This window comes from Carlito syrichta, unplaced genomic scaffold, assembly GCF_000164805.1.
Source record: "Carlito syrichta isolate Samal-C Ts95f unplaced genomic scaffold, Tarsius_syrichta-2.0.1 Scaffold312386, whole genome shotgun sequence".
Classification (NCBI taxonomy): domain Eukaryota; kingdom Metazoa; phylum Chordata; class Mammalia; order Primates; family Tarsiidae; genus Carlito; species Carlito syrichta.
In genome coordinates this window covers 1079426-1092548 of record NW_007256482.1, presented here as the reverse complement: position 1 = coordinate 1092548, position 13123 = coordinate 1079426, and the positions used below count along the sequence as shown (strand labels likewise).

Here is a 13123-nt window from a genome sequence, read left to right as displayed (position 1 = left end):
CAGCAAACGTAGTCACATGGTCAAATGTAAATCTGTGCTTGAGTGGAAGAGCTGGAGATTAGGGATGGGATGGGCCTTTTTATAGAGGCTGACTGCACCTCACTGCTGAAGCAAATAGTTCTTATACTTCGACATGCCAGAGAATTGCATTCCTAATGACAGGATGCAAATGAATTATATAAACAAAAAGTTACTGTGTCTTCTAACAAATGTTAATTTGAGGAAAGCAGTGAAATCCCTTAATTTTCTAATCATCTTAAAAGGGGCCAAAAAGGAAACAAATGGGAAGGTGGCTACTATTGTGTGTTTGAAAGTCAGATACTGGGAGCAAACATAAATTAGTCCTTTTTGTTCTGTCATAGCAGCAATTAATTAAGGCATTCATGAAATACTGTAAGGAACAGAACAAGAAAAACAAAATCATGCCAGTTTTATAAAAAGCACTTTTATAGTTAATGGCAAATTAGCTGATTACTGTCACCACTGTTTTCCATTTGGGCAAGATCGGTATTATTCTTTGTTATGAAGACAAATCAGCATGTGTTAGAATGTTATGACAATGCTTATTGCTGGGGGTCTTGGAAGCAAGTCCTTTCTCTCTGTCAGTTTCCTCTTTCATAAGCTGGGGATAATGATGTCTGTTTCACCGGGAAGTACTATAGATTTTACGAGATAACATGGAACATGCGTAGTTCAGGCACTGAGTTAGAGGTAGGTGTTGCTGAGCTAATTAAGTGTAGCATTGTAGAGACTTTGGTCAGGGGAACCATGAGAAAATTTCCCACAATTACACTCCTGTGGGTTTAACCGACCAGTTTCTGTGAGGAGCAAATGTTACCGTTAGAGGCCGAGGATACAAGAGGGCTTGCTGAACAAGGTGATTCGACTTCAGCAGCCAGGGAAAAACAGCTTCATGTATAGCTTGCGTGACGTGCAGAACACAAAGATGAACTTTAGCTCTTCTATAAATTGGAAGCTTTCATTCAACTGGCTGAAGACATTCCTTTCAGATATTTTCAATACTTTGAAAAATCCTCCATCTCTCCTGAAATGAGGGATTTCCTACATTCGGATCTTTCATGATTTGGCATTTTTATCCATCAAAGAGATGGAGAAACCAAACTGAATGCAACCACTTCCACACGTGGACCTCTACTGTGTCGATTCATTTAACTATAAAACAGAATTTAGTGGAACTGGGCCTCAAGTTTGACTCTCTTTAAGCTCTTCTGCTGCTGTGGTTTGACTGTTCATGTGTTGAAAATTTAATCCCTAATGCAACAGTACTGGGAAGTGGGGCCTCCTAGGAGGTGATTAGGTCATGAGGGTTCTGCCCCCATGAATGGATTAATGTCATTATCATGGGAGTGGGTTAGTTATCACAAGAATAGGCTTGCTATAAAAGCAAGTTCAGTTTTCTTTTGTTTTCTCTCACCCATGTGTGCTCTCTTGTCCTTTCACCTTCTGCCATGGGGTGACAAGGCAAGAAGGCCCTCCCTAGATGTCCACACCTTGGTATTGGACTGCTCAGCCTCCAGAACTGTTAAGAAATAAACTTATTTTCTTTATAAATTATCCAGTCTTTGGGATTCTCTTACTATACTACAAAATAGACTAAGACAACTGCTTAAGGAAATCTGGTCCCTTTTCGTCATCCTTTTATAAATGCACATCATTTCCCTATAGATCATAAGAATTCTCTGGAGATGCAGTTGGTCCAAAGGAAAATGTGAAAGGAAAGAACTACTATATGCACCAATTCCTAGATTCTAAATCTTGGCTCTTCTCATTCAATGTATGAACAAATCACCTGTACTCTTGGTTACCACTTTCATGATACTCATCTGTCTTGTAAACTCAAAGTATGTAAGAAAATTACTTTGAAAAGTTAAAAGAACATGCAAAAGGGTAATATTAACAATATAAAACTATGAAGTTATATGGAAGTATCTGATAGAATGATATTTACAAATAATTAAAGTATTGTAAGCACATATTTAATTGGTTGGTGATCATATATAAAATTATAATTTTTATATTGTTGTGGGCGAGGCAAATAGCCAGAACAAAGTTTTATTTCTTTAAATTGGCATCCTTTATTTCTTTTAGTCTTCCATTTAACTTTCTCTAACTTCTCATAATATACTTTAATTTTCAACTATAATTTCAAATGCTATCATTTTAAATTTTAAAAATCTTCTAAAATTTAATTTACTTAGGGAAGAAATAAACTGACAGAATCTTGTACGTAAACCAACCAATCAGAGCTACATGTTTTCAATATTATGTCTAACTCTATTTTAGGACACTAGTAGTCAAAATTATGCACAAATACTGACACACTATTGTTTTAATTTTAATAAACTATTTTTGCTTTATAAATAGAAATAATTTACAACTGGAGAGAACCTTCTGGATTACGTAAGGCAACTCATTTTGTAGATGAGAAGTCTAAGAATCCCTTTATCATATTATTGTATCTTGTAATTATGTTTATTAATGTATGCCATCTCAGATGCCATGTCAGATTCTTTTGAAATTCCTAAGTAAGTATAATCCATAAAGAACTAAACCTTCCAATTAACTAAGTCATCTGCCCCATCTGCCTCTGGATGAGGAAGCAGAATTTTGACTCACCCTCCAGTTTCCTTTTCACTATACCACCTCAGTTGAAGAGAATGAATTTAAGAAAACTACACCAAAATCAACATGTGGGATGTGAACAAAATTGACAAATATCCTTTTGGAAAACTGTTGGAAATAGGTACGTGATATACTTGGAGAGCATAATGAATCATTCCCTGTGAATTCCATAAAGGCAAAGACCTCAAATGGTGGCAGAAGGCCAGCAATAGGAGGACAGCTCTGTGATACCACATACCTGAATTCTGTGCAGGACATGGCTGGCAAGGTTCCCCAAATGCATACTCGGTGTTGGCACAGCAGCATTCAGATTTAGTAACAGCACCAAATAAGGGTTTGACACACTGGCCTCTCTTGTATCCACCATAGCATGTGCTCCGCATGTGTGTGTCTAAACAGAAAGAAGTATATGTCATCAAACTGTCACTTCAAACAGAGGAGGACCCCCCCATTCAAAGTTGAGGAGGGCTTTATTTCTCCATAGTCCCTCCTCTTACTTACAGAGAATGCCTCTGGTATTAGAGCTCAACAAAAAGAAAAAATAAACAAAAATAGAGAGACAAAACACATTCAGCCTCCAAGCACTGGCAACCAATGGCCAGATTCTATCAGTTTTCTAGGGACTATCACAGTTTACCAAACTGTGAGACCCTTGTGAGCTGGGATTATATCTTATTCATTTTTGTCTTCCGTAGTCCTGTACAAAGCAGGCACTTAATAAATGTTAAGTGAATGATGGATGAAAGTTGAATTTCACACCATGCTAAATGAGACCTTTATTAGAAATGTGGCCTACCCCAAAATAAACATGCAATTTCTGAATGTCTGAATTAGGCATACTTTCCAAAAAGGAGAAAGCTTAATCTTCAAAAGGTCCATTATGTAAATCTGTAGATGTTGGTCAACTAAGCAGTGTTATCTTTACCACCAGGGAAGGAGTTTGTATCTATGCCTAATCCTTTCCCAGACCAAAGGGTTTACTGAATATCTTCCCTAAAAATTTTTAAATAAAATTTGTATTCATTTATCAATAGGCCTCATACTTCTTATAAAGTCACATAAAACTATTATCATATATATTTCTGGATTAGTCGTGTTCTTTTTTGCATTCCATACTTCTCTTGGACATTAATTCTCTATTAAAATGTTCATTATGAGGCCAGGCATGGTGGCTCATGTTTATAATTCCAGCACTCTGGGAGGCTGAGGCAAGAGGATTGCTTGAGTCTATGAGTTTGTGACTGGCCTGAGCAATATAATGAGACCTTGTCTCTACAAAAAAAAAAGAAAAATTAGCTGAGCGTGGTGGCGCACACCTGTAGTCCCAGTTACTTGGGAGGCTGAGGTGAAAAGAAGGATCATCTGAGCCCAGGAGTTCAAGGCTGTGATGATCCACAATCATGCCACTGTACTCCAGCCTGGGTGACAGAGCAAGATCCTGTCTCAATTAAAAAAAAAAAAAAAAGTCCATCATGAGATAATGAGCATACACAGGTTGATTTCAAAGACCATTGTCAACCAAGGAGGGATGGAAACAATTGAGGACACTTTGGGATTAAGGAAGAAAAGGGGAAGGAGAGGCGGGAATCCCCTTGCTTTTCATTTATCTCAGCTCATCTTTCTATTCCTTAAATTAATATTCAATTTATACAAAAAGAGAACTGACCCTGTTGGTTCGCTGCCCTGCAAATATTCATTATATCCTATCTGCCACAGTAGAGAGCACTTGTTATTAGTGGGCTTTATTGATTGACAGAGGTGATCTCTGTCAAAATTCTAGCTTTGACTTTTTCTTACCAACACACACACGTCCATCCAGACCCACGGCCAGTCCCGGGAAGCATTCACATCTATAGGAGCCATCAGTGTTCACACATCGCCCATTCATGCAGATCCCGGGTGTTTCACACTCGTTAATGTCTGTGGAGGGGAGAGACACTTATCAAAAATAAAGTAACATTTATCTAATTATAACATGCTCACAATTATGCTATCCCACTTGAAAATGGAGGAAGATAGAAGATAATATGCAGCAATAATAAAAGTTCAATGAGATGGCATTCTAATTTTCTTAAAATCAAAAGAGAGCAACTGTTTGAATTTCTTACTTTCCCGTAAAAACCTACTTTAATAATAGTCTCCCAAAAGAATTTTTTTTAATCCAAAATAATCACAAAGACAAAAACAGAATTAGAGGAAAAATAAAAATGACTGCTAAAAGACAAAAGTTTTTGTGTAATGCATGACACATGTAGCTCTTCTAGGACTACCAGAAATGTGGCTTGATAATAAACTACATCTCTGACCTGGGCAGGAAGATTTTCCTTTTAGCATTCATTGCCCAGATAGGTGTCCAGTCATTCCAGAATCACCCATGCCTCAGCTCTCTGGTACAATTAGACTAACATTAAGAGATGTACAGCTCAAGCCTTTATGGAACACCACAGAAAAAGAAAGAAAATGAACATGGATGATTTTAATGACCATTCTTGGCCAATAACAGCACTGCAAGCAATTGGCCGAGAAAAGAAAAGTCTGTCTTAAACATTACAAATATTTTATAAGATTATATATGTATATTTGGGAGGAGGGGTCTGGTAAAAGACTTCATTAGATACACACTAATAATAGCAGACATGTTTTTCTTCTTAATATGAGAAAGTAGCCGGACTCGGTGGCTCAGCCTGTAATCCCGCACTTTGGGAGGCTGAGGTGAGTGAATTGCCTGAGCCCGCAGGTTCGAGACCTGCCTGGGCAACTTGGCGAGACCTCATCTCTACAATAAATCAAAAATAATTAGCCACGCGTGGTAGCGCGCGCCTGTAGTTCCAGCTACTTGGAAGGTTGAGGCGGAAGGATCGCCGGAACCCAGCAGGTCGAGGTTGCAGTGGCCAGGAGTGGCCACTGCACTCCAGTCTGGGCGACTGAGTGAGAATCCAACTCAAAAAAAAATGAGAAAGTACAAAAGTTACCAAAATTGTGTTTTAGAAAACATACAACACAAACCATTATGTAACAACTTCTTTTACAATATACAACTAGAGTATGTGACTATTTCCTCTCTTCTGACCTTAGTAAGGCAAATGAGAGTAAAAGAAAAAAACACTTTCATGTTTTACTTAGCTTATGCTGTTTGCCAATCACAAAATATATTCAGGTGATCCAAGATGCTGTGTACAGTTTATACTTAAAACAGCAGTTATATTTAAATACATGAACTCAAATAGTTTCAGTTATTCTGGTCATAATCAGTAAAATAGTGGCATTTACAACCTAAAAGGTAACAAAGACTTTTTAATGGGGACAGAGATGAAATGTAGATCCAAAGAGATGTGATATTGCTCAAGGGCAGGGGCCTCAATTTTCAGAGAGTGGTCAGAGAGGCTATGCTGTTCATCAGTTTAGTTAGCTATAGAGATTAAGTTAGCACTGTTGATTCAGCTTTGAAAAGTCACATCTCCGTGAACACAGAACTAAGTGCTCAGTGCTAAAAGAAAATCTTATCCCATGGCATAAGGAGAAAAATTATAAAGAGGAAAAATTCAGTATACATGGAATTACTTTCTTTTTTCTTTCTTCAGTTCTATTACAATGTGTGCATTCTATATTCTATACACTAGAAAAAGAGAAGACACAGGTCTTATAGAGCTATGGAGCTTTCCCTCTCTCATTCTGATCCTTAACCCAGAATATTAAGGTCAGAGCAAACCATTCAAATCATCAGCACTTCCAAATGAACAGAACAATCCATTTATTGATAAGATACTGTTTTGTTGTTTGCCAAACCCTAGTTTCATCGGAGGCCAGAGTGTCTTCTGAAACAGCATTATCTATTGGCCTTACCTAATGCAAAGAGGCTGCAATCAGCAACCCCAGCAGCCTATAGGAACTAAAAGTGAATAGCTTGCACTCTGTATTGACAAAGAAGAGTATGTCTTCTCACAGAAGTCTGTTCACAAAGGGGTTTTCACATTTCCTTCTGTTATTTTGTTTGTAAACGTAATTCAAAATATTCCAGCAATCTCTCTCTTCCTTTTTCTTTTTTACTTGTACCGTACTAAATTTGCATAATTTGACACTTTGCTTTATTCTATTTTACACTGTTGAATATTTCCACATGATAATCCTATCTTCTCATACAAGTTCCTACCAGCACAGGACTGAAAAGTACAGAAACCATTTTCCTACTTTAAATTTGAGAAACTCAACTGTTTTCTCTTGCTAGGAAGAGAGATTTACACAATATTAAGAGCCATTGATGAGAGGGTCATAGTGAATGTAGGTAAACAACCAAAGGTTAGAAGCTGTTTTAAGCCTGGAGAAAATGCACATCTTGCCAAGGACTTAATACAAGGCTTTCTTCCATAACACTTTTACCAAAGCTGTTCACTAGTGGCATGAAGAGAAGAGGCAACATAGGGCTTTATCCTGCTTTCTCAACCTTGAATAGCTTGACTATCTAACTACTGCATCTGAAACTATACATACAGGGTCTGGTCCCAAGTGCAGGACCCTTACTACACAAGGCAGGAGACCTTAAGTGCAAATTTGTCTCCGATGACTTCTTAAGATCCCAGTTTTAAACAGCAAATAAAAATCCTCATTTTTACTTTAACACCTGGGGAGCAATGAGATTATTTCAAAAGTTCCCAAATTAAATAATGGTTCTTGGTTTGTTTATTTCTTTTGCTTAATCCTCCAGTTTCCCTTTTTGCTTATATAACTTGATAAAGTTTAAAAAAATTTTCCATGAAAAATTTTGTTTCTTAAGATACCTGGAGGAAATTACAATGAAGAGATCACTGCAAATAAAAGTTGACAATATTCTGTCCAGGTAAAAATGTCAGAGTGGCAAATGAAGCCATCAAGAAGCCTCACTGCGACTCTTCCCCAGCTGGAAAGAAGAGGTAGAATACAGCTTCTTTAGAAAGATACCCACATCTGCTGGAAGACCAGTTGCCAGTTTGGCTTACTTATCTGCCACATAGCCTTTCAGACTCTTTTGAGAAGACCTCAAATGCCCTTTCCGAAATAAGAACAGACTTCTGGGCATAAACAGTAGCTATTTTAGATGGTTGGACTCAAGAAGAAGTTCTAGTCAGGTTTCCTAAACCAGAGTTAGGGGTACTTTAAATGGAAAGAATCAGTAAGAAAAGGTGGTACTTCTAAACCACGTAGACAGGAGAAAAAGCAGGCAAAGAACATGAATTAGAGTTCTACAGCACAAACCTTTGCAATAACGTCCATCCGATGCCAGCTGGAATCCAGGCTTGCAAATACATTTAAAACTGCCATCTTCGTTGATACACATTCCATTAAGGCACATGTTCCTAATGCTGCATTCATCCATATCTGGAAAATATAAAAGACACATTTTGTTATGACCAAGCCAATCTAAGTGAATATAATTCTGTTCCGTCACATTACTTTCTTTTTGGTTATTGCAGCCTAAGGCTAATTTTCATCCAATTAATATCATTCAAGGTGAAGAGAGGATATATGAAATACGTATCTCAAGCTCTTAAGTCCTGACATATACATGCAAGCTACGGGACTAGACACATACAGAGGGTGCCAAAAATGTATACACATTTTAAGAAAGGAAAAAACTGTAATTAAAATTATAATACTCAATATATACCGATAACAAAAGATGAATGCAAGTCAAGTTTGACTTCTGCAATTACAAGAGGTGCCCAAAGTGGTTACCATCAGCGTCTAGACACTTCTGATTACAGAAAACTACTTGTAAGACTTGTTGCTATGCGAAGCCTCCCAGATCTTCCCCTGTGCATATCACACACAATACCATACGTCTCAATTATCACGAATGTGTGCAATTGTTAGGTGTGTGAAGGTTCCATTGCATACTCAAGCCTCCATTGTCATTGAACTTCCATAACGTTCTCAAATTTCAAATACTTCAAAATGATCTTGCGCTCCTAGAATGACAACCATGCTTCCGCCATTTTCTTTGTCCTGCCTGTGGCATGGTGACACTAGCATTCATCTGATTAACGCCATCTTTTGAGTGAACACCATACTACCCATTGCTATTATACTTTGATTCAACTTCAGAAAGTAATACATAGATAACATCTCTTAAAATGTGTATACATTTTTGGCACCCTGGTATATATTATATATGCATATAGGTATATAATCATATATAAAAACTGACTACTCAATAGAAATTATCAAGATCCTCTTCAAGAGTAGCAGCTTACAACTGAAAAATGTGTTAATGGTCCAGTGGACATATTTACTTCACAGATTCATGTTATATCTAATAAACTGAAAATGAAAATAAAGTCAAAACTAAGACCAATGGAATCTGAAATGTGTTTAGGCTACATCCTAATTTTTTTAAAAGTGGAGACCAGAAGAGAGCTTATAGTTTAAAGCAATTTTAAATAGGGGTAGAGAAAAAAATGATTTTTTTAAAAATGCAAGACTCAACTATGGATTGATCATTGGGATAGTTATTTAAATTCATCAATATGCTATTCTATTTAACATCACAGCTATCTTGGGAGGCATTTGCACTTTTGGACAAGATATGTTTTCACTTACAGCCTCCTGGACATGATGTGTTTCCAGAGGCATGATTATACAGCACTATAGCCTCAAACTCCTGAGCTCAAGCAATCCTCCTGCCTCAGCCTCTCAAGTAGCTGTGACTACAAAAATTTTTTTTCCTTTTTTTAACAGGATTCTACCCCAACCGGGAATTTTGGCATTAAGACTTTGAATTGAATCACTAAGATAACAGTCTGCCAAAATGTTTATAAGAGCAATTTTGAAATTCTTTCAATGTATGAATAGATTCTTGGAGTCTTTTCCAAAGATTTTGGAAAACACCATAAAGATCATTCTTCATTTTTTGCTGAAGGTCTATGAAATGAAAACTCATCAATAATAGTCAAATTTTCTATTCAGAAAAAAAAAAAACAACAGAGGAAAAAGACAAACTGTCTAAAGCAACCTAATTAAAAATGAGGTAATTAATTCAAGACAAAGGACTGGCTCTCAATAGTTACTGTTTCTCTTATACAAATTTTACATTTTTAGGTAATGACCACAAGTATTTTGTTACTAGGAAGACACTTTAAATAAAAAGATTGTAAATGGCTAGAGAATATGTGGGCTTAAATGTGTCCTATATTTTGTAAATGTACAAATCTGATGTATAAAATTAGGAAGTAATAATTTATGTTACAAAGATTTTATCATCACCAGGGATCTTTAAATTGCAAACTCTTCTAGAGTATTTGACTCACACAAATGTGAATTAAGACATAAATATTGTGGAAAATTAGACTTGCCTCCCAGATAAAATATGTGAAATACATTTGATACTTTGAGCTTTCACTCAATAATTTGTCTTGGACTTGTTGAAGGCCCTTTATACTGAAACTACAATGAAAGAAAGGGAATAACATTACAATGCTGTTATTACCTTCACAGTTCTTCCCATCTCGTGTAACATGAAAGCCTGCATTACACACGCAATGGAAACTACCATCTGTGTTGATGCAACGTCCGTTACTGCATATCCGGCCATTCTGTAGACATTCATCTATGTCTAAAATCAAAGTTTAAAAGGAAGAAATAGCTTTATTTAAGAAATTTAACATTATTTTTATTATTTCTTCCCTCCATTTCCAAACTCATAATGCTAACTGTGGATTTTATTACTCAATAATATTCATAATCATAAATTGGGTATCAAATCATATGATATTTAGGATTATCTGAAGTGGAAAGATATAACAGAAAAAAATACATAATCACATTCAATCTCTTTAAATTCCAATAAGACTACTTAAATCTCAAATCTGTAAACAAAATAGATTCTTCATCATTTTCCTCGTTAATTTATTAAACCAGTATATATCATTATTTATATTAACCTTTGGTTGGCATGTTTAAACACATGGCTAAAAAAGGCATATCTTACAGTTATACCAGAACAATATAACAGAAACACTATTTTAAAAAAATCATTTAATTCCATCTCAACCACACGTCTGATATCTACCTTTCTTCTCATCATTCTGGTCCATTTAAAGTGTCTTGGTCTTTTAAAAAATAACTTTATGAGTATTCTATCTATCAAATAAAATATTGGTACTGTGAGGCATTTTTCTCTTGTGTCTACTGTGCTTAATACCATGACAAAGTACACAATACAGCTTGATAGGGAAGTGTTAAAAATGACAATAACTCAAACTGTATTTGATTTCTCATTTAAAGATTAACGATCAACCCAAAGTGAACAGCACGGTACCCTGGAGTATCTGTCTCCCTGAGTTTTTAGAGGCCACAAACCTGGACAAACCTCAAAGGAAGTGAACACAGACTGCCTTGTCTACATAGCATACAATTGTTTCCAGGACTTATTCCCAGAAGATAGGAACCAGGAACGGTAGAGTTAGATGAGAGCAGACCTATCCATGCAGAATTGAGGCCACATTTGCCCGAGTGGAAGTGCCCTAAACATCCTCTGGATAAGAATGTGCATTCATGCCATATCAGTTATTCCGACTGTTTACCCTGCCTCTCCATGGTGTCTTGTGGTTGACCCTCAGACGCACTTTCTTTCTGGGCAAATCTTGCAGTGGTTTCCACACGAGTCATTGGACTAGCTGAGGCAGTCTGGACTTTTCTTCTGTCTGATCTTTGTGCCAACAACCTACAATTTTTTTCTTTCTCTCATTTATTTCTTAATCCTTGCTAAAATCGAACTTGCTCTACACTTCAAAAAAATGGTAAAACCGCAGTCTTGAGCAGACTTTTTTTTTTTTTTAGGATACTATAATTTTTTGAGGCCCAAGGTTAAACTGAACAGGATAAAAAATTCATCTTTTCCTCTCCTCACCAATTTCAGAATGCCACTGGGCTCCCCATTTCCTTAAAGACAAATTAAAAGCTTGCCATTTAAAGTTCTCCTCTCTTGTGTTCTGCTTCTATCCCCTGGCCCTTTCTATCCAGCCCCTCATGTCCTTTTCACCAACAAGTAAACAATCTTTTGGATCACACTGTAGATCAATTTTCATCTACAAAACAGCATGAGTGTGTTCTCAACTTCTGATGTTTAGAATAAGCTCAGGCACTCATTCTTAAAGAAGACAGTGCTTGAGGTGTTCAAGTCATCCTCTGTCTCCAATAAATTGTCTCAGAATGATGACAACCACATGCATTGATACTGGCTGACCCCTACCCCAGTCAAATGCTCTCAATAATTGCTTCTCTTTGCTTATTGAATAGTGCAGTCTCTGAACATTGATTTCATTTATTTTCTACTATTGCAAAATGCCTAATATACTATTTGTACATGCAAATTAATTTAAATAGTAGTTATAAAAGTCTCAGCTTGGTTAAATATTTATTCTATCCATATTTATAATTCATTAATAGAAATATTAGCAAGTTGAAAGACCATGTTTCAGTTTTTTCTGCTCATTGCCATTTATATTGTAGTATACTAAAATACACTGATGGCAAGAAATCTCAAAGTCAGAATACAATTCAAAGATTTTGAAACCAGTTCACTAGTTAAAATTAAAGCTGCTATCATCTATGTCTTTAACTCACATAAGGAGCTTTTGCTAAAAGAAGCAAATAAAATTAGCTCCTATTAATGGCTGCTACATTTTTATTGCTGTAAATCTCCCTACCTTTCTTTGTATTTAATTTTAACAGAGTGTTTGCTTTTTTTTTTTCTGGCTTTTACTGAACTAATGATATAGTTCATTCTGTGCCAAATTTAGAGATAGAGATAAATATGTGGGCTTCTGAGGGTGAGTAGTATATCTCAAGTATTTCTGTTTCAGAAACTTAGTACATAAAAGTCATTTAATAAAAGACATATTGCATGGCTTAATAAATAAATTAATAAACAAACCCTATGGGAACTTCTTATGAGGGGACATTTATAGCAGTGCTTCTCAAACTTTAATACCCATACAGATCACTGGAGGATCTTGTTAAAATACAGATCTGACTCCGTAGGTCTGCGGTGGGGCCTGAGATTCTGCATTTCCAACCAGCTCCCAGATGATGTTGTTGCTGACCACACTAAAAAGCAGCAAGTGACTTCCTTATCCTTCAGACATTTCCATTAAGAAATTAATTGCAAAAAATTTCATCTGAAACTTTCCTCAGTTTCTGAGTCATAAGAGGCAATCTCACTCTCTAGCACTGAGATGAAAACTTAACAGGCAATAGTGATGAGGCAAAGGAATACTGACAGTAAGATTTCCATAGGCACAGAAGCATCTTTTAAAATCATTTCAAGCTGGGCTCGGTGGCTCAGCCTGTAATCCTGCGCCTTTGGGAGGCTGAGGTGAGTGGATTGCCTGAGCCCGCGGGTTCGAGACCCGCCTGGTCGGTGAGCGGGTTCGAGACCCACCTGGTCGGTGAGACCTCATCTCTACAGTAAATAAAAAAATCAGCCGGGCGTGGTAGCGCATGCCTG

The 13123-nt window shown here is 36.6% G+C and overlaps 1 protein-coding gene across 1 annotated transcript in view; it reads right to left on the bottom strand.

Moving 5' to 3' along the window:
• FBN1 (fibrillin 1) overlaps positions 1–13123 on the bottom strand; it is a 191910-nt gene that overhangs the window by 39414 nt on the left and 139373 nt on the right. The window contains exons 14-17 of the mRNA XM_008069902.2: positions 10103–10228; positions 7873–7995; positions 4441–4563; positions 2882–3034 (exon numbers count right to left, since the gene is read on the bottom strand). Coding sequence (XP_008068093.1) covers positions 2882–3034; positions 4441–4563; positions 7873–7995; positions 10103–10228 — 525 coding nt within the window. The remainder of the gene's footprint in view (positions 1–2881; positions 3035–4440; positions 4564–7872; positions 7996–10102; positions 10229–13123) is intronic.